Source organism: Chelmon rostratus, chromosome 4 (genome assembly GCF_017976325.1).
Source record: "Chelmon rostratus isolate fCheRos1 chromosome 4, fCheRos1.pri, whole genome shotgun sequence".
In the NCBI taxonomy this organism is placed as follows: domain Eukaryota; kingdom Metazoa; phylum Chordata; class Actinopteri; order Chaetodontiformes; family Chaetodontidae; genus Chelmon; species Chelmon rostratus.
In genome coordinates this window covers 17,067,831-17,090,696 of record NC_055661.1, presented here as the reverse complement: position 1 = coordinate 17,090,696, position 22,866 = coordinate 17,067,831, and the positions used below count along the sequence as shown (strand labels likewise).

At 40.8% G+C, this 22,866-nt stretch overlaps 1 protein-coding gene across 1 annotated transcript in view; it reads left to right on the top strand.

Moving 5' to 3' along the window:
* pex5la (peroxisomal biogenesis factor 5-like a) overlaps positions 1-22,609 on the top strand; it is a 49,081-nt gene extending 26,472 nt beyond the window's left edge. The window contains exons 8-15 of the mRNA XM_041935143.1: positions 9,320-9,436; positions 11,170-11,313; positions 13,141-13,211; positions 15,066-15,256; positions 15,622-15,637; positions 17,128-17,293; positions 19,754-19,911; positions 22,408-22,609. Of these exons, the coding sequence (XP_041791077.1) occupies positions 9,320-9,436; positions 11,170-11,313; positions 13,141-13,211; positions 15,066-15,256; positions 15,622-15,637; positions 17,128-17,293; positions 19,754-19,911; positions 22,408-22,609 (1,065 nt within the window). The remainder of the gene's footprint in view (positions 1-9,319; positions 9,437-11,169; positions 11,314-13,140; positions 13,212-15,065; positions 15,257-15,621; positions 15,638-17,127; positions 17,294-19,753; positions 19,912-22,407) is intronic.
* The last annotated feature ends 257 nt before the right edge of the window (positions 22,610-22,866 follow it).

Here is a 22,866-nt window from a genome sequence, read left to right as displayed (position 1 = left end):
CCACTCTGGAGGAGCTCTGATGCAAGTGGTCAGCTATTTTGGCTTCAGCTGCCAATATCAAAGCCCACAATCAGATAATTTCCATTTAAGTAGCTGTGCATATGCATGCTCTTTCATACTTAAAGACATGGAGGTAGAGAGATGGCAGAGAGAACATTAAATCAGCACGTTGCCTTTCTGCCAATTCATTCAATTAGATGGAGCAGCCAAATGTAAGAAAATTAGGACCCACAGAGGGAGTAGACAAGGAATTAGGCTCTCAAATATAATCCATTTCACAAAGCTGGCACTGATGAGCAAGTGTAGGTTTTATTCCTTTACACATAAAAATCCTTGAAAATGGAGGACAAAATGGCAGGGGGACATGAGCGGGAACTCAGCTTTGAATTCATTTACAAAGAGGCTGATAAAGAGAGATTTTCTGAGCAGGTAAGTGGCTGTCAATGTCACATGAGGGTATCGCCAATTACTCCAAGCTGATGACAATGTAATACTTTTATTAGACAGAGAACAACGGGTGCAGCTGCAGGGTAAATTGTGACTTTAGGGAACTGTGTTTTTGTGGTGGGGCATGAGAAAGCGCTCCCATAGTGGCAATAAAGACAAGAGGAAGGTGACTGCGTGGCCTCTTGTTTGATTAAAACAGCAGCAGCACAGGTTCACTTTTATCTTGCAGAACATTGGTCTGAGGCAGTTCTGCTTTAGTGAGGGATCGCAAAGGCAGTGCAGTTGCCTAGAAGTTAGAGATGCGGGCTTGTGAACAAAAGGTCACCGGTTTTAATCCACAGGCTGCTGGGAAAATGCGGATGGGGAAAGTAAATGAGTGATGCTTCACCTCCCTCAGCAGCTTCATCAGCGTGCCCTCGAGCAGACCACGAAACAAACTTTTAGAGTGGAACATGAGAGGGAGGGTGCACGAGGCATCTACCGAAAACCCTGCAAGTGTAAATTCAATTCATTTGGTCAGAGGTGCATGAAAGCATGACGACAGTACATGAAAGTAAAAGTGCAGAAAACACAAAGTAAAACAATAAAGATCATCCATAAAAGGACAGACAGAGAAGAGCTATAGCTCGTCCTCTCACGGTGTGGTGTCAAGTGTGTTGTTTATAGAGGATGTGAAAGCCTCTTGTTTAAGGGTGCTTTTATACCTAACTTGCTAAGATCAGCTCAAGTGAACTCTGGAGCATTTGCCTGTTTGTTTCAGTCCATTTAGGCTGAGTCGCTTAGTCATTCGAACTCTGATGAGACTAAACAACTGTGTCATGGCTGCCTGAAAAGGATCTTTTTACGGGGCTTAAATTTAGCATCGAAAATACAATTTGGCATTTGTTTTTTTATAAAACACAGGCAATATGAAATGATTTCATTTTATTTGGTTATTTTTTTTTTATTTTGATGTGTTTTTCGATATCAGGTTGTTTTCAGCGTAGTGGTTTTTAGTTTCAACTTTCTGTCACTGGAGGGGTATAATAATAACTCCTCTGGACCTGAGGTCTGGTCCGAAGCCTCCAAAATTACCACACACCAAGCAGGTAGTTCATCTGAAACTCCCAAACCACAAGCACATTAAGTCTATTTCACTGGGCTCTTGTTTTACCCCAGAGAACCGGGTCGGGTTAAAGTTAACACTTAACTGACTTCATGCTGTTCTGGCAGCTATCTGCTGGAAAGAGTGCTAACCTTAGCTAATGTCAGCTATCATAGCTAATGGTAGCAAATGTCAGCGATCAGCTGTAATGTCAGCTATTTCAATGCCAAATTTTATTGCTAGCCCCATAGAGTCTCATGCTGTTTTCACATGTACATCGTTTACTGTGGTCCGTATCAGTGGATGAGTTGGTAAAGTTGTTGCGCTTTCCTGCTGGTTCCGGTTTCTTTTCACACGTTAACAACTTTTTCACGGTCCCACCATAAACCACTTCCTTTGTGACAGGAGCAAGACTGCTTCCTCTAACCCGAGTACAATTGCCAAATTCCAAATACTGTAGGTCTGAAAACACCCTCAGTCCACTTCCAAGCGGCGTTTGTGGTGTGAAAGCAGAAGGGAACAACCACAGGATTTTAGAACAGCAGATACTTGATTTCAGCATAGATTCAAAAGCTAAACTGCTGTTAAAATTCATCTTCTGCCCGTGAACTATCAAGGAAGTGATCTGTATGACATGACGTATATATTTATGCAAATCATTGGGTAACTATGGTAACACAGGGGAAATGGTGCACTTTCGAGGTATGCATTGATTTTCCCTGATCAATCAGAAAATGAAAAAGAGTTCAAACAGAGGTGTGTTGTGCTGGTCAATGCATCTTTTTCAGCATTGTTCAAAACTATTCATAAAGTGAGACGAGCTGCAGTCCTGTCTAATAATGCTCATAATCAGTTATTTTTTGGTGAGATTTTTATGACACCAGAGAACATAAATATACTCATCAGAGGCAGTAAAGTCACAGGAAGTCATTGTAATTTGATTTCCCCACCCAGTCACCATAAAAGGCTCCTGCCAGTCAATGTCACTATATGCTAACAGCTCTTGGTTTGTTTGTAAAAAGCCAGTATGAACACAAGCTGGACCAGAACTAAAAGGCAGGTGTAAAAGCAGGTGTGAAAGCATCTTAAATTGAGCCCACGATTACCAGGCAACAACACACACCAGCAGAACACTGTTCAATGCCATAAATTCACCGCTGATTGCATGTTTTGTCGTTATCAGCAGTACAAGATTAATGCCCTGGCCACAGTAGCTCTGTGTTCTTATCACAGGCTTACATATAGGGAGTAATCACATTGTCTGCCAAAATGCATTTGTAGCACTTTTTCCTCTGAAACGTATTTTATTCCTATCTGAGTGGCATTATCGGGACTCCAGCTTCCTATTTTTGTCCCGCTGACCAAGGACTTAGCCAGTGGGTGGCTCATTAACATTAAAAGGCCGGACCAGCCCTGCTCTGAAGATGAAGAGAGTTTTTTTTTTGTCAGTGTCACTGGTAAATAATGAGGCTTCTTGTAATGTTAGCCCCCTGGGCAAAGTGGATAAGTAATCTATTCATGTGCTTAGTTTCCCCCAAAGGTTGAGTCTCAAGTTAACACAACTCAAACCGATGTAAACAGATACGGTTATAGAGTCCACTTGAGAACCTCTCACTCAAGTATGGAGATTTGACGTCAGATATTTTCACATCTTATTACAGTATCTGATTCTGGAAGCACCAAGAATATAAAATCTTGCTAAAGCAACACATTAATGGAAAGTTAAACATCCCTAACAATTCACCAGTTCAACAAACGGGAGCAGCTTTAATTAATGGGGTCTTAACAATGCTCATTTCTGCAGTGCAAACACTGAGTAAGCGGATCATGAAAAATTAGTCACTTGAAATGGCGTGTTTGATGGTTGCCAAAAGCTTCAAAGCCTATAGGCCTACATTTCCCTTTATACTTTTATTCATGTGCAAAATGGCTCCCAGATTTTCATAACAGAGTGTCGCTTGACTGACAAACGTGTATAATTCAAGACGTGTTTGAGCACTATCCAAACTCAAGAAAAAACTGGATGATTGCTCTTTTTTTTATTTTTGTTTTAATTAATTCTTGATTAATGTCTATTCATAGAGCAAAGTCTACAGCTGGGTGTTTTTACAATCCTTTATGACTTGGTTTTCCCACTCAGGGTAAAATTTTACACAACTATTCTTGTCGAATAAATTCTGAAGCTATTGTTATTAACCTCTTTTTCTCTATGTTTTAGCTGACCAAGCATGAATTATTACTCTACAAATTACCTTCCTGGCAGTGTACACAGTGTACACATACATATTTTCGCTGAATATATTACCTCAGTCCAGCTGACTAAGGAACACTAATTGGATTCCGGAGGCAAAATATAAATATACCTTTTCTAAAAATGGGCGACATCAACAGCAGAGGGTATGTGTAACCTCTGTTGCTGTTGCCATGATTATCTACGTTGTCAATAATGTATTTATGAGGTAACTAATGAATCCCCAATGCACCTCCAACCTCCAGTTCATTTCCAAACGGTGGTGGCGGCACATTTGGCGGCAGGAAGCACTCTGGATTCAATCCATTTCACGTAACACTTCATCAGAGCTGCTGAAATTAGAGTCATAGCTATGGGTTCGCTCCAGTGGAACACAGGATATAAATTACCTCGCTGTATCTTTTCCTTGTTCCACGTAATTAAACTGCCAATGTCAGTGTAAAAAATGTCCTTCACAGCATTACAAAGAAATATGACCACATTTCATACAAATTAAAAGCACATCGATATATTTACTCGATTTAAATTCTGCAAGCAATTTGTTGTCACCCGTGGTGCAATTAGGGGGTGGACACGTTACACACCAGATGGGATGTCACGGCATAAACAACTGACTGTCTATGACGCACAAATAACTAGATGATGGACTAGGTCACACTGCAAATACACGCTGAGAAACAATGAAGAAAATGTAGACTGTATTATGCAAATGGGCATAATGGCTGTAGCATGAGCACCATCCACATCAGCATAAAGCTGAAGATTGCATGAGGCCAGGAGCAGCGCTGGGCTGTGCAGCGGTTTTGCCGCAGGGCAAACAGTTGGAGCTGTTACACGTGTCACGTGACTCGCGTTTTTGTGATGCTCTTGTGATGCTCTTTGCAATAGGAACAGTGGTCGAAAGTAACTGTGTACATTTACTCAAGTAAACACAAGTCTGGGGGATTTTATTCTTTACTGGGAACTTGCTGTTTTATTTTCCATTTCCTTCCTGAACTCCCAGACAGTCACTCAAAAATCTGAAGGTCTTTTTTTCAAACAACTATTTCAGACGATGTGTCATCCATATCCAAACACTCACTTAGGGAGGTAGTATACCAGCTCTTATCTAAGTGCAAATCAATCTAGAAAGACCATGATGCAGTAATAATAATCCAATAACAATAAATTAAAAATTGGATCATTTAGAAAACAATAAGACTTATTCTAACTAATGAAAGAGGTTAATCTGCATATGGAGTACTTTTATTTGGATACTTTGGGTACATTTTACTAATAATACTTTTACTTCTAGCAACACTGTGAAGACTTTAACCTGTAATTGAATAGTTTTCCATTGCAGTGTTGAAACTTTTACTCACAACAGCAAAACAAATATCCAGAGTATCACATACACTGCTTTGAATTATTGCATATTGCATTCTGAGACCCAATGCATATTCAAAAGCCACCAAGGGCCTTAACAGGACTTTATTTTCATGGCATTCATGTGTGGGGGACTTCATACCCATAACTGAAACTTTACCATCAAAATCAAATCAAACCACTTTGACTGTATACACTTCTAAATGAGTATGTATGAGTAATAAGGCTTTAGTGGACAGTCACTCTAACTCCAAGATGCTGCTACAAATTCTTACAATGTGACTTTTCCAGCCCCACCACCGCCTGCCCATTTCCTCCACCTCAGGAACTCTGATAGAGCACTTCCTCACAGAGCCAACCGTAGACACTCACCTTCAGGCAATTTGTCTGAGAGTCAGCAGCCTGCAATTACCTGCCATCCCTCACCATCGGGGGCCACACTGTGGCCTTCATGTCAGTAACAAGCCTCTAAGATGTGGGAATGAGAAGGCCTTTGACACAAACACACACACATTCTTACAGTAGATCCGTCTGACCCTGCTCCCCTCTACAGTGGCACTACACACACACTTACTGTATACCGTGCTGTCATGTACTGATGAGTTTGTGGCTGTAGAGGACTCAGTCAGTCACATGAGGCTGTTCTGCTCTGTTTGGCATTATTCTTCCCTGTTTGCTCTGCCTCTGACAGGAAGACAGCCAAGAATCATGGACTCAGCCAGCTGGGAAAGAAAAAACTCCACTGTGGATGATTTTTACATGAAAAACAGACATGGCGTTCACTGCATCTGCGGCAGCAATGCAGTATGCAAGGAGAAAAGGCATAGCTCACGAAGAAGTGTGTGTGCATTTTTACCACAATAGGCAGAAACGAAGAGGACAGAAAAAGAAACTGTAGCTCTTAAAAAATCATGTATTCGTGTATCCAAGACTTCAAAGTCCATCCCAAGATAATTCAGCAAATATAACAGAAATGTACTGCAGTGTATGTACAGGCCAGTGTAACAACAATATAATGATAATCTGCTCTTTATTCCTAGCATTTTAGGACTATAATAAATCAGTAATAAGTAAAGACTAAGAAAAAGCATCATGTGATACCTTTTTACGATAGTGCCAATTTGCAACTGCAGGCAGTTGTAATTTTTATGACATGATCAGACAATAAACGAGCATCTGCCGTCTGGTGGTTCAAGGTGGAGTGAAATACAAGCTCAACATTAAAAACATTGTTTTTATAGTTTTTGTTCATTGTAAACAAGACAGCAGCGTGGGATTTGGCTCTAGTAGTCAAGTGCAACCCGCCCAGTCACCCCGCCCCTGGAGTTCACCTGGTGCACATATACAGGATACGGGGTGGAGGTAGGTGGTGCAGATGACGTGGACAGCCGATTGCCCAATGGTTTGTTTTGGCAGTAAACAACAGTCCTGAGGGAGTTACTTGTGGAAAAGAAGTTTTAATTGATCTACGCCCACTGATTTACACTGCAGTAGAAACTGCAACTATAACAACACATGCACACAAGCATGAAGGTCTCTGTGGTTACTTTGCAACAGTCTTGTGCTTACTGCTCAAAATTTAACCAGCAGATCTTCCATGCAGAATTATGGCTTGACAGTGCACACAACCACTGCAATTGCAGAATACAGATGACAGAGACACCTCCTGCCTTCAGATGGCTGTAAAGAGACTCACCAGAGTAAAGCAGAGGCCTTCAGTAAAAGCTGCCAACTGTCGTGAATAGTGGAGCTGGTCGTTGATCTGTATTCTCCATCACTGGCATCGATGTCATAAACAGAATAATAACTTTGTTTGCATTTATTCTTGGCACCAAGAATGCAGTGTGCCAGTTATTTGGCATCACTACACCCTCTTCTGCACTTACGCCCTCTGGCACATAGCAATTCACCAAGATACCAAACCGGCACAGTCAAGGAAGTAACCTCAGTGCACCACAGGAAAATATTAGTTTGCTAGTGCAATGCTACATTGTAGACGACCTGCGCCAATACAAAACTAGAGCCCTACGCCGTTGTAGTGGCCATATTAGACAAATCAAAATTTTGAATGGTGGCACTAGATTCAAAATTACAACATGAAACATGAATGTGTGTATCAATCCATCCAATGTATGCAATCCATCCATCACACTTGTTGAGACAGTTCAACAAAACCCAAGCATGTCAACCTGCAGGAAAAGTCACAGATTCACCAAAGTCAGTAGGATTTTTGGAATCTGGGAATGTGAAGCTCTGTACACGATGTTATGGAAATTTGTGAAGTAATTGTTGAGATATATCAGTCTGGACCAAAGCGGTGGACTGACCAACTGACTGACATTAATAGAGGTACATCACTAATACGACTAAAAAACACACTACTTCCCCCATACCACAATTTAGGTGTCCAGTGCAGTCTTAATAAAAGTTTCATTGCATTCTATAGATGTCAACTAAAACAGTAAGTAAATACTCCTTTGTGAAAAGGTATGCACAGAGACCTTTAAATGAGCTCTAAAATGAAGAGATATGCTGTGAGAACATTGTAAAACAGGAGCGATCTTGTGTGGTCCTGTTAAACAGTTTTAGTTAAATCCCTTGGTGCAGCTTTTTGAACACACTGAAGCTTGTTTCAACTCCTCTTGGCTATGGCAGAAAAACAGTGTTGCACTAGTCAAAGTGAGAAGAGATAAAGGCACCTATAATCCTCTGTATCGCCAAACTTCATGATGGTTCTAATTTTAGCAATACTCCTGAGAGGGGAAAACCGCTGAGGAGGTTTTTAGAATCTCTTTCAAAACTACGGCTTGAGTCTCATCAGACACCTCAGTTTTTGCAGGCAGACTAAGCAGCAAGAAAAGGTTGAATCTGGCTGGAGACTGGAGATCTAAACAGTAAAAGAGGAGTTGATATTTATATTTATTTTTCAATACTTAATATGTTGCATGGTAAATACAAAAAAATACACAAAGATGAACACTGAAATATTCATTTGAACTGAGTTAAGTTGCAGCAGCTGTCATTGGCAAAACAGTGAGAGTTTATTTCATGTTGCGTGATTAAATGAACTAATGATGCATTTTCAAACCAACAGTGATTTTCAAGTTTCCAACTGTGTCTACATAGACACAATTTAACCTTAAGTCCAAAATTAAATCTGAAAATCAAAGTTTCAAGTTTTTCCACAACACTTAACCTGTGCCGCCACAATGAACAATCAAGCTCGAGAGGAAAATTGTATGTCTGACTCATGATTGTATTTCCTCGAGCTGCTCTTCACTCTGCTTTTCTTTTTGACTGCATCTTTTCCAAAACTACTCATCTGTGTTGTTACATCACATTATAGTAAAATATCATATTTGGATTTTTTTGGATCGTTGCATTCAAACCATGCTGATTGTTGCTATTTGAAGAAGTTAAATATAAGTTTGTCTCTAATAGGCTGATTCTGCAGGCTTTAGCTTTTCTGATGGATGGAATATGAAAAGATTTGCCAGAAGGGTGACTGGCATATTTAACTGATAGGTTATTCATCCATGATAACCTTCCAAAGATTTGGTCAGTTAATTGAAATGCCAACAAATAACAGTTCAAATGTCAAGCTAAGAGAGAGGTTAAAGCCGCAGTCTGACATTTGACCACAGAAATGTGTCAATTCAAATGCACGACTAAACGCTTTGTCTGATATGAGCATTTTGTGCCTTTCTGCAATGATCATATATGAAATTACAGACCTGTTTCCTGGCTATCCTTACAAACAGTATCAGAAAACATTAATAATTTGGATTTAGTCATTAATTAGCATTTTTAAAGACTTGTTTATCAACTTGAAAGTGGAAGTTAAGGCTCTAATCTTGTTTATTGGTATTTCGTGGTGGAGCCACCATTTGTTTCCATTTGAAGGGCGGATTGTTCCTTTAAGGTCTGCCTTGACTTGCAAATATAATGAGTCATCAGACGTGCGAACTCCATACGTTACAGCCAGCCAGTGAGCCGAACAGATGTGACATTTCCAACGGTAGGATGATGGGAAATTATAAGAGCTGTTGTTCTACTGTGCATAAATCACTCATTCCTTCCTCTCCCCCTCCCCTCCTTCTCCCCTCTGCCCATCTATCCACCCCCCTTCCTTCCACTGTGTCCTACTCTCTGTCTCTCGCTGACGTCTGTAGTCAGATACCGAGTTCTGGGATAAGATGCAGGCGGAGTGGGAAGAACTCGCTCGGCGGAACTGGCTGACGGAAAACGAGCAGGCGCAGATTCCCTCCAGTGTCTCTCCACATGAGAAGGTGACCATCATTAAAATTTTACAATCAGCATGGGCAGAAATTTGTCTTGGTGACACTGATGTGGAGATATACAGATATACTGTATATAAAAACAGTCTCTGTGAATAACATTTAGTAAAAAGGGATATATATAGTTGCATAAAGCATGTTTACAGTTGTACTTTCGACTTACGCACAACTCTTAAAGTGTGGCTTCGATAGAAGAGAGCACACAGTCTTATCCTATTGTCCTATTGAGAGCTCACAAATTTGCCTCTTCCCCCAGAATTAAAGGGATAGTTCAAGATTTTGATAAGATTCAAGCTTCCTTTATTGTCACTGAGCATGACATGTCAATGAAATTTGCATTGCAACCCCCATGTTAGAAACAAGATAATAAGAGAGATAAGAAAGATTATGAAATAAAATTAAGATACTAGAATAAAATAAACCAACATGCAGTAAAAATATTCATAAATGCAATAAAAATATACCAGAAATGAAAATATACTAAGACAATAAAATATACTAAACAATAAACAATAAAATATACCAATGAAATGTACCAACAGCAGATAAATACACCTACTTGCGTTCTTGCAGAGAGTTGGATGAGAAGAATCGATACCACTCTTATGTCTGTACATTAAGTATGTAGTATAAAGCTTTAAGCCAGGAGGTGATTATCTTACTTTAGCATAATGACTGGAAGTGGGGGGAAACAGCTAGCCTGACTAAGATGGTGTACAAACACCTGTAAAACTCACTGATTAACACATTATACCTTTTTTGTTTAATCCTTATACGAACAGATTTAAAAACAAGTTACTGGGGTCTGGTTGTCAGCGTGAGGTTGCCAGGCAACCATCAGAAATGCTAGAAGGAATTTACGTATCTGTACGGATTAAACAACTTAAATATAATGTCTTAATTAGTGAGCTTTAATGGTGCTGGTATGTGGTTTTGATTGTGGAGACAGCTAGTTGAGATAGGTATTTATTTCCCTGTTTCCAGTCTTAATGCTATGCTAAGCTAATCAACTCCTGGCTCTTGCTTCATAGGCTGCTTAATGCACAGAGATGATTGAGTGGTGGTGATCTTATCATCTAACTCTCTGCCAAAAGAAGCAGAAGGAATCTCCCAAAATGTCAAACTATTCCTTTAAACCCTGTTGAAACCTAAGAGTAAAATACAAGCAAAAAGGTTTCCTTTGATTGAAAGCATTATAGACCTTTCTGACATATAAAAAGGAGCGCATGCTACTATTTCTCCCAAGTTAATACATATAAAACATTTTGGGAGAGCATATAATAATGCCTATATTCTAGCATCACCATATATGATGGAAAGTGTGGGTTTTAGAGAACAGAGCATGTGGCTGAGCAGTATAATTTACAGATCAGCTGACCTTCTTATAAAAGGGAATCAGACAGGCTTCAGGATTGATCCCAGTGCAGAGCTAGTGCTCAAAGAAGAAGCTGTTTCAAAGTCACCACGCTCAAAAGCGGTCAACAACACACCAGGGTAATCACACTTTGAAAATGCAAAGTTTAACATTTAAAGAGAAGAGACAAACCCCGGGGAGCTCAGCCCAGGTTTGATGTGAAGCAGAAAAGATCAATTCCTGCTGCTGGAGATTTGCTTAAATGTACAACTGCACAGGACAGTTGCCCTGGTTTGCATTTGAATATGGGAGAAAGAAACTGACTTTGCCACTGTCCCTATTTTTTTTGTTGTTTTTTTCCCGCTGACAGGGTTACTACTTCCACACAGATAATCCCTATAAGGACTTGCCGAACGCATTTGAAGAGGGACTAAAGAAATCTCGAGAGGGAGACTTGCCAAATGCTGTGCTTTTGCTGGAAGCAGCTGTCTTGCAGGACCCTCATGATTCAGAGGTGAATTCATTCAGTCCACACGCACACACACACATTAACACACACACAATGTGTTTTTTCAAGTTAACCGTGGAGACACACTACAGCTGGAGGTACATTTTCAAAAGGGATGGAGGCACATTTACAGCACAGATGACCAACAAAACTGCAATCCTGCACGGGTCAGTCTGACTGTGGTAGTTGGGGTTTCGGTGCAATCTTATGCTAAATCCAACCCCGGTAACTCCACCTTGTGTAGAGAGAATCTAGAGATGAAGAATGTCTGACTGACCACAGGCCGTGTGAAGCAGATTTAGTGGGCAGCACCCAAAGGCCACACGCTGATTGCCTGTAGAGGGCAAACCATTTTTTCTCTTGTTAAAAGAGCTGTTTCCTGTAGCAAAAATACCCATCGTGTTCATACTCTTGATGAGAATTTCCATTTGCCCAGTGAGCTGAATAATAGCTCAATCCGCAGGTTTTTCTTCTTTTTTTTTGTACTCTCCCCGTTTCAAAAGAAGTGACCTCTTTGCAGGCTGAAAGAGCAAAGCCTTGATACAAAGTACTTTCCGAACCCCCTGGAATATACAGAAATGTGCCAGTTATTCCAAGGAGAGGATTATCCCGCGGTGTATGGAGCTAATACGATTCCAAAATTCTTCCTAGGGCGCTTAGTGGCTTATTGCCCCTCTGTGAAGACCTCTGAATCATTCAGAAATAATTTCGACCCTCATTTCAAAGAGTGGAACAAAAAAAGCATCTATAGAGATTAGGTTTCGAACAGGTTATTACGCGTGCCCTTACAGACACGGAATATTGGGGTAATCTCATAATCTTACGTCTTGGATTAGAGGTTAGTTGTATCATTGTCTGCCCTCTTGTGCTGATCAAGGGTACATTTCATTTGCACGTCCCTGTCGAGGACCAACAGCGGCACAGAGATCAATCGCAGTGGAAGGTGCACAAACTCATGTCACGTCATGTTTCAAGCACAAATGCAACATTTGCTTCTCCAGCTTCTCCTCTGTGAGCACCTCTCTGTTTCCAATCATTGGAAATTGAATATTTTATGGTTTTATACTGTTGGTACGACAAAACAAGAAATCTGAGTAGGTCATGATGCTTTCTGAAATTTTATAGACAAAACAACTGAGGGCATTAGCCGTAATTAAAGTGATAATTTGCTGCAGCTCTAATATTCATTATCTGGTGTCCTTAACATACTCAGCCCCTTTCATTAAATATAGGGCTGCAACTAATGATTATTTTCATCGATTTAATCTGAAGATTGTTTTGTCTATAAAATGTCAGCAGATTGTGAAAAATGAGCCCCGCAGCTTCCCACAGGCCAAGGTGGCGTCTTCAGTGTGTTGTTTTGCTTGACCAACAGACCAAATTTTTTCGGTGTAAAAATGACTGTAATCAATAATCCATTCCAAAAGAGTCTCAGACTAGTTTTCTGTTAACTAAATTTCTCTTTACTTCTTTAGACATAAGGCAATATGTGAGCTTCATTGAATAATGAGTGGCTTCCTACTGCTTGGATGATTTAAGGACAACCCTCCAAGCTAAACACTTTGTCGATTTTTAATCATAATTGCATGCTCCCCTATTTGACCTCATCAAGGTTTTACATCCTATGGAGTTCTGCATTTTTAAACACACTGTATCTCCTCTTTGGGACGTGTCAGAAACACTGGCATCATGGCTCTGTGCTGGAACCCACTCATTGTGCCTGACAGACGATGCTGAGCCTCCGCAAGTGTTTCAGCCCCTGGAGAATACCAGCTATGGAGTCCAGGTTTCCACCCTGCTGTTTATCGTTACCTGCATTTTGTTCCCCTGCAGGCCTGGCAAGTGTTGGGGACCACGCAGGCTGAAAATGAGAATGAGCAGGCTGCGATTGTCTCCCTCCAGAGGTAAGGGGAAACAACTGCATCAAATTCCCATTTAAAATCAGAAATCGCTCTCAGACTTGGCGGAGCTGACAGCTGTTACTGCTCGGGGACACCATATGTTTGCACAAGTGGGACTCTGTGGAAATGTCACGTTAAAAGATGAAGCCCAGCGTATGAAATTTGCCTGAGAGGTTTCAATGAACTTTTTGGCAGCAGTCTATTCAGGAAGAGAACTCAAACTTCTGATGCAAAGGTTTATTATATTTATAGTCCCGAGAAGAACTTTGCCGACCGGCGACTGGAAGGAAACGTTATGCGATTTTTATTCTTAAAATAGAGACACCCCACACGGATGGTGATTGCACAGAGTCCTCAATGGGAGGTGGCCCACTTTCATTCATAACATTGCTGGAGCCAGAAATTGCACCTATCTGGGAGTGTGAACACTGACAAGTCAACTGAAAACTCCAGAGACAGCCATTGAAGAAAAAAAGCATCCTCCTTTTTTAAGTGCGACATAGATGGTCCATTCTATGAAATAAAAGGTAAAAACAGCTAATTGCTGCTTTACTTAAATAGGATCGCAAAGGATTTGAAGAATTTATTTTTCAGTTCCTGCTATAATCTCGCTTCAATCCAGTCCGGCAGACTCGTGCACATTCTGAAACACCATTCAGATATCATGCAGTTTGCGTGCCGTACACTAGTTTGCTTATTATGTAATAGCTCCATCTGCGAGGGGAGTGTTTGGGTATGAAGTGAGATTAAATGTTTACCTGGCATTAGTCCTGTTGTTGCTACACTGGCAACACTTCAGTTGGCAAGCTCCATGTTTTCCTGCTCTATCCTGGGTTTCTTTACCACTTCATTAAATGGTGTCACACAGAAATTGACCAAAAAAAAAAAAAAACACATGATTTGAAATGTTTGGCTCATGTCTATTTTTAGCTGAGTTTAACTTTATCTTAGTTTTGCTTTAGTCTGTCAAGGCTAAGGAGTTTTGTATATACAGCTCTCTGAAAAAACAAAACAGTTTATGAAGTAGCGCAAGGCAAAAATGTGACTGATTTGTGGTTATTTGATGTCATTTAATGTTCAGCCAGCTCAATTCTGTGTACAAACAAATCTGCCAAATATGGGACTGTCCCTGGAAAACAAGAAATGGTTCTCTGGTCTCTGGAACTTGAAAAAATATGATTTAGTTGAATTTCTCTTTCCATTTTTAAGCTAAACATCTTGCACAACAACACATCTTTGTGAGTGTACAGTGGATCTGAGTGGCCTTAACCAAAGTTTATGTAATCGTCACCTACAGCACATTGAAGTGGGGGACTGAAATAATTTGGTTTGACTGGGATTATGAGGGTTTTAAGGAAGTTGGCGCATCAGATGTAGTAAATCTGCCTTGAAAATTATCTTGATGAAAGCTAAATCTTGTTTTGGCCTCCCTTCCAGTCTCTTAACTAATCCAAGTTGTTCTTCCAACACAGTGCTGCTCTTCTCCCCTTTTCCATTGCAGAGGTCAGCGTAGATCTTAGTGGCTGTACTCCCAATGATATAACCGGTGATGTAACTTCAGCATGTAGTACAAACACACTTTCCATCTCTAGCTCTGGAACAATCACCAAGAGCATTTTTTTTGCTAGATGCAAACCTAATGCAAATCATCTCACCCCGCTGCTGAGGGCAGCATGCAAACCTGGTCCTCTGCAGAGGTGCAGCTCATCCATCCTGACCCAGAAATCATTAGCCTCTGCCTGATGTTCCCTCGCTTTGGCCTGTCCCAATTAATGCCTGTCAAATCTAGATTTCCCTTTGAAGTGCACACCTTACACCATCTCTTCTCTCCCATGCCTGGTTCTTGTCTCCATCCAGGTGTTTGGAGCTCCACCCAAACAACCTCCCAGCCCTCATGGCTCTGGCAGTGAGCCTGACCAACACTGGTATGCGCAATGATGCCTGCGAGGCCCTGCTCCGTTGGCTGCGACACAATCCAAAGTACAAGCACCTGCTGAAGGGCAAGACACACCTGATGGGATCCCCAAACTCCCAACGCAGGATGTCTCATGCTCTCAACATGGGCAGACATGAAAGGTGGAGTATTTAGACTGAATAAGCATACATTTCAAGAATGCTTCAGACCTGGTGAAAACAATGAATGGAGCTTTTAGCTGTTTTAAGAACTGTAAACCTAAGGCTGAGTGAACGACAGGGTGGCTCAGAAAAATGCCTGAAACAATTAGTCAATCTCAAAATAGTTGGCAGTTAATTTTCTGCCTGATCATTTAATTGACTAATTGTTTCAACAATTGTGGACAATGTTGAAAATCAATGAGCAGGACTGATTTATGTAAATACTGGATTTTTGTCTGATATTTTATTAATTTGATGAAGATGATTTGTCAGCTATTTACTTGACTGCATTTGCCATCCTGTCCAGTTATTTTGTCCATTAAATAAGTTTCTCAACTGGTTTTCCAGAGAAACTATTATATATATCATGATGTATTCTGATATTGTTATAATATTATACTGATGAATATCTGAAATGACAGGTAATGATATAGAGTAGTTTTCAAAAAACCAAAGAAGAAATAGTCAATAATCTATAGCTATCCATGAATTTAAGAGCTTTAAACTGACATTAAAATGCCACAACTGAATTTCAAACTTACAGCTAACAGCTCAGTCACTGAGTAACTGACAAACATATAATATATCATGTGAGATCTTTACCAGCCGTTTCAGAGTCTCATTTGTTTTACTTAAACAGCTATTACTCTGTCAGAAGGAGGAAAAGCTTGTTTCAAGGTCTCTCAGCCACAGCTGGAATTGGTGTAATTTCACTGGCGAGACGGCATACACAGAGCTTCGTGTATCCATCTTGTCAAACCACTCTTACTGCTTTGGAAGGCAGAGCGTATAAGCCAGAAAATGAGGTTGTTAGATATAGCAGATTGAAAAGACCTAATTCTGCTCCCAAGGTGATGCAGCACTTTATCAAATCATTAATCGACTAGTCAGTGTGAAGAGACACAGGTACATCCCAATTACTGTGGTCTCCTGTCTAATCCATGCAATATCATCCCTTTCACTTGTGCTGCTTACTCCATCCATCTGTCTTTAACCTTCCCCCAACCCTTCTGTTTCCTCTCTTTGACCCACTGTACAAATGGTACAGAATATGTCCATATTTGGTCAACTGGACGTGTTTTAGTGAAGAATAACACCACAGGTGAAGCTCCACTAACTTACTGACAAACACAAAAGCATCCCACCAGTTTGCCAGTGGAAGCACTGAATGTCAAGCAGAAACAGCAGGAAAGGCTCGGTTTGCACTAGAGTAACTTAAAAAAGCTCCAACCGCTGAACGCAATCACTGGAATAAGGCTGATATCTGAAAGTACACTAAGTCCTGTTTTAGAGGTACAAAATAAAAAACAAAATACCAAAAAATAAGGTAAGATAAGATAAGATAAAACATTATTTATCCCCAGCCGGGGAAATTCGGGCATTACAGCAGCATGTGAAAGCAGTGGGAAGGAAAATAGCAGATGTAGAAATGAAAAGAGAAGAAAACTACAAGGCTTCCACACACTATAGTAACTACTTGTTTCTGTCACTACCAGCGAACAATAATAAAACTGAATACTGGTCTTTCTTATACTCAACTCTGTGCACTTTTCGTTGCTCTTATTTCTTTCTGTTTCTCTCTTTCATCACCCTCTCTCTTTTCCTTACCCTCCTGTCAATCTCCTCGCTCTCATTTTCTTACACTCTATGAATAAAAGTTGACGTGCAGTAGAGTGCACATCATAGCTCTTCGATCTTAAGAGCGCTCACTCAGCAGCCTTAAGTCACACTAATCCTTATCCGTGTGTGTTTGTGTGCGTTTGTGTTTGTGTGTGTGTGTGTGTGTGTGTGTGTGTGTCCACAGCTCCCTGCAACCTGAGGTCAAGGAGCTCTTCTTGGAAGCAGTTCAGCACAACTCTGACAGCATCGACCCAGATTTGCAGACGGGCCTCGGGGTGCTTTACAACCTCAGTGGAGAGTTCAACAAAGCTGTGGAGGCCTTCAATACAGCCCTGTCAGTGCGGCCCGAGGTAGGAACCACACACACACACATACACACACACAGAAAAATGCAGATTAGAGCGAAGCTGTTCTCATATCAACGTCTGTCAGAGGCAGAGATGCTCTGAAGGCATGAGTAATTTCATTGGTCGATTTAAGCCTCAGTGGGAGGAGCCATGGAAGAAAAAATGAATGAAGTGAGTGGCCTCACCTCTAAACATAATTCATTCAAATCATTATTTTTTTTACTTTTTGTCATCACTCATGGAAGCAGCATACAGAATACTGACCAAATATATGGAAATACAATAAATATCTAAATATATGGAGGATTCCTATATGCTGTATATGGTGCAATTACATATCAATGTATTGGTTTCTTTACAAATTTATCTGAGTAATAACACATAAGAGACAGTGCCATACAGTGTGATATTGGCACTGCTGCTCTAGAGTACCACATTCTTAAAGGGTCAGTTCAGCACAAACATGTGTGCATCCAATTACACAGAGTGGCTCGCTATGCAAATATCTCACTTTAGAATTCTGGCACCATTCAGTATGAACTTGGGTCTCAGTGGCAGGGATCTCAAAACCAGGCTGATTTGCTGACTGTAAGCTGTGGTTGGTGAACACATGGGATACACTGGTTTCTTTCCAGAGACAATATGTCTGACAGCTGGTTGACTACAGCTGGGACTGCATTGTGCCAATGATGACAACTGCGCCTCTCATGAAACACTACGTATATATGATCAGAGGCTCATTCAGAAATTCACAGGCGATGCATTTTGTAAAATTGTTGCTGCTCTTTTTTTTCAATAGGAATCAGAGGACGCTGGTTTGTTTGTGTGTCCTAGCTGGTGTCTATTGATAGGCTGACACATAACAGGGAGTCGTGCACCATTCCAATGTGCAACATTAGTCATGTATATGATTTTATCATATTAACTACTGAAATAAGATTTCATTCTTCTTCAAATAGCATCACTGAGGACTAACATACTTCATTCAAAACACTGCAAGCATGTGCAAACTGAACCTTTTAATTTATTTTTGCACACATGCAAAAACAAATGAGTAAACCAACTACAGCTATAGTGCTTAAGGGGGTGCAATACTACTTGAATGTGAATGTAATGTATTAGACCTCTATATATCAAATCTACTGTATGTTTTTATTAAATATAGGATTTATGGTAATCCTCTACATATATAATCTCGGGAGGTCAGCATGCAAGCTATGAATAATATTGCCTACCTCCTACAGTTGGTCTGTTGGACATGACACTGATCTGGCCTCTAAGAAACACTTTTAGTGCCTAACATCTGCTAAACACACACACACACTCACACACACACACACACACACACACTTGCTCCCATACAAACACATGCAGCAGGCATGAAGCCCTCGAGCTTGTGCTCATTCTTCGTAGACATGGAGCCACAATTATCAAGGGAGAGCTCATGCAAACAGATGCAGTGAAGCACATCAAACTGTCACAGCACATGGTATGTGAAGCTGCCAAATCTGGCCTCATGAACTTTTGACTGGCACGCATACGCTCACTCATGATCCAGCAGTAGCAGAGTAGCGCAACATCCAGCGCATACACACATTTAAGTAGAAAACTAAAAACAGACTGACGCATATTTCATACACTGGAATCCAAGCATTTACACAACAAACACAAAAAATATGCACACACAATTACAAGCACAAACTTTTTCTCCATCTCTGCATCTCCTTCATGTAAATCAGTCTCTGTCCTCTGTGCGCTGTCCCAGGCCGCCAAGAATATTACTCACTGTTAAATCCAACCTCCCACATTTGACTTGGTAATATCTGCTCCCCTGCTGGAAAAATAGCTCTGAACACAAAGGGAGATAATTATATCCCGCTGCCAGGCTTAGCCAAAGATGAAGGACCCCTATACCGTAGCAGACCATGACCTCTGTATGTGTCTGTCTACCTGCAGGTGGGAAACAACGGCAAGGACATCCTGTGTGATGTAACTCAGCTCTCCTTAAATTACCCTTGTTAGGTTACTTCACAGCGGGGAGCTGTGTAATGCTCCAAACACTTCCTCGTTGTTTGTGCATCGAAGAAAAAACATTCGAGAGAATTCTAGCTCTAACACTGCTTTGTCATGCTGTCACTGCAGATACAAGGCTGAGTGTTGTGTAGCAGCCCAGGCCCAGATCATTTAGCTCTACTTTACTTTCTACTGGTACTTTTTTGTTAAAGACACTGTCAGCTCCTTGATCGGGTCTTTCAAAAGGTGGAAAGCATTTAAGACTTGTAGATAGCTAAGGAGATGCTGCTGACGAAATAAACCCAGAAACATGCAAGCCACATCATCGAGGCTGACAGCATCTGTCAACACATATCACAATGAACTTAAATAAAATCTTTTCCTCTTTCCTCTTCGCCTTGTGACATTGCTTATCCCTCAACCAACCCCACCACTCAACCCTTCATCCAGGACTACTTGTTGTGGAATCGCCTGGGGGCCACGCTGGCAAACGGTGACCGAAGTGAGGAGGCGGTGGAGGCTTACACGCGAGCCCTAGAGCTGCAGCCGGGGTTTATCCGATCCCGCTACAACCTGGGCATCAGCTGTATCAACCTGGGGGCACACAGGTAAGTGTCCCGGGGCTGTTGGAGAGTGAGACAAAGTTCCTACACATGATAGAGTGAAGTCAAATTACTCAGAAGACCTATGGTGGCAAGTCAAAACATGAAAAGATAGAATAAAGTGAGACTGCATGCAGAGCTGATACTTCATACGATCTGATCTCACCACAAGCACAAACCAAACTCAGCAGCCATGTGTCCATTCCCCAACAGACCACTTCCAGCCATTACAGACAATTTGCAATCTAGTGAGGTGAGATGAATAAATCTAAACTCAAAAATTGCACCTGTTCTGCAGATGCAGACTTTTCAAGTCCTTCGAAAATTGACTGGAACAATGTAGGATTAAATATGTTCCTCATTGATTTGCTGTCGATCAACTAATCGTTGCAGCTGTAAGTTAAATAACAAAATTTGTGATTTGGAGCAGACAATCTCTATAATAAAAATAATAATAAGGAAACATGCTGGTTTGGTATAGACCCCAGCAAAGATCACATCTTTCTTTTTGTGTGTCAAAATAAAATGCAAAAATTACCATTGCCACTAAAATAGCAAATCAAATAGATTTGTCAAAATAATTGTGATTTTTTATTTTATTTTATTTTTTTGCATATCATTCAGTCCTATGTTTCAGTAATATTTCTCAAATAATAACTTAACTGAGTATTTAAAAAATGCGGAGAAAATGTTACATTTGTGTGCAACGAAACCCCATTGAGTATCCCATGAAGCCAACACTGCAGTTGCTAAAAAAAAATCTAGAGGTAAACATGCAGCAAATATCAATTCATCTGATTTTATAATATCCAGACATGAGTATTCATATTTCCCAACTATCCTAATCAATAACATTACAGACTCAATGCACCTGCCAGACAACATCCAAAAGAAAGCAATAACTAACCCCAAGAAATCAGTTCAACTTCTTTAGTTATAGCAATGTCAACACCACACACACAGTAGATACAAAGCAGTAGTATTTGATCAGAAATTAGTAGCCAGCACACACCAAGACATAGTCAGGTCCCAGCAATAAATCTAGCAAACCACGACCGCATACAAACAGTGATTGCACACCCAGGCAGATATCATTTAGCACGTTTTAGAACAACAAACAACAAATACTTAGCTTGGTGAAGAGATGCAGTGACCCTCGGCATCTCAGGGGAGAAGAATTAATCCTCATGAGGAAGAGTTGACTCCAGGCTGGAGACTGCAACGACAAGAAAATACCCTCAGGCTAACTACTGCTATGACTAACAGTCATCCAGCTGGTGTTGTGACACAAAATGATTATTCCTTCATAAGCTGTCCCAAAGCTGTTAGCAGGCAAACTAGCTTATGAAATGATATGGGAGCAATAACAGCAGCATGTAGCAGCTGTCTTATGAAATGCTAAGGAAGCAATAACAGCAGCATTTAGCAGCTAGCTTGTGAAATGATATGAAAGCTATAGCAGCATTTAGCAGCTAGCTTATGAAATGCTATGAAAGAAATAACAGCAACACTGACCTACAGTAGCTATGGTAGCTAGCTTATCAAACAATACAGAAGTAGAAATATCAGTAGCATTTAGCCAGTACCTAGTTTATAAAATTATATGGAAGCAAAGCTCACCTTCTTTCCCATCTCCAGTGGTAACGTCACCGAGCAACACAGATGCTGTAGTTAAACTGCCCAGGCTTCCTCTGTCTGTGAGATGTCCAAAACAAATTTAGCATGCACTTTTTTGCACCAGGTTTTGTACCTTTCTACAGGTGTTTCCAATATTCTGGCTGATTGGACCTCCGAGCACTAGTAGGCATGATAATGGTGTAATTTGGACACAGTCATGTCGCAGTCCTGCCAGATCACACAGTGTTCAAGTTCATCTGAAGGCTAAATAGGCAGTGCTGGAAGCTTGGTGGTTTAGGCATTGCTTACTATACTATGACTGACTATAGCTACCTAGCTAACTGTTAACACCATAGGTACTTTATACATTATCTACAGCCAACACACAAGTAAGAAACATGCATGTGCTTTCAGAGCTAGCTATAGTCTACATTAGCTTGGTCGCTAACTTGACAATAAATTCACATTCATTAAAAATAAGTACTATGTTACCTATCTTCTGTCTGTAAACCATGCCTCTATGTTCATTGTACTGAACTTTAAAGAATTTGGATAAAAGTATGTGTTACCCGTGTAAAAAGCTACGCTAACTCATCTGTTTTTGACTTTCTGGCTCTCGGTTCCCTCAAAGGCCAGCACATTCAAATAATTTTCTCAGATTCGCTTCATCCCCATGAGCAAATGCACTGATTGCAGCAATTCTATTTAAATTAATTTCACCCCTTTTAAATGCTGCAGTGACTGGGCTGTATTAGGATGTCAAATTAGTCCAAATAGATGAAATCACCAGTTGAGCCTGAGCTTGATCAACCCTTTCAAGTATGCTCAGTGCACACAGCATAACACCCTACATCAAACTGATTCTTATCATTGTTGCTTCCCCAGAGAGGCGGCCAGTAACTTCCTAACCGCCCTCAGCCTTCAGAGGAAAAGCAGGAGTCGCCAGCAGTCCCACCAGGTGATGTCTGGAAACATCTGGGCTGCTCTGAGGATAGCTTTATCCATGATGGACCAGCCCGAACTCTTCCAGGCTGCAAACATTGGTGATTTGGATCTTCTCATGCGGGCCTTCAACTTAGACATTTGAGGAATGGGAGGTAGTGACAACTGCATCTCCCCCTTCATTTACTCTTCGATTTCTACCCAACAGCCAAAAGCCCAAAGTGCAAACATCAGAAAGGACTGGATCTGATGTTAGAGACAGTAGTGTGTTTTTTTTATGCACGTCAAAATGAAGTCCAGTCATCAAAGTTGTGTGAAATTTTTCGCCCAAGTACCTTGGAGCAGTTCTGGGGACAGGTTCTTCCAAGTGCTTGAAGTGACTGCTTTGTGATGGATTTGCAC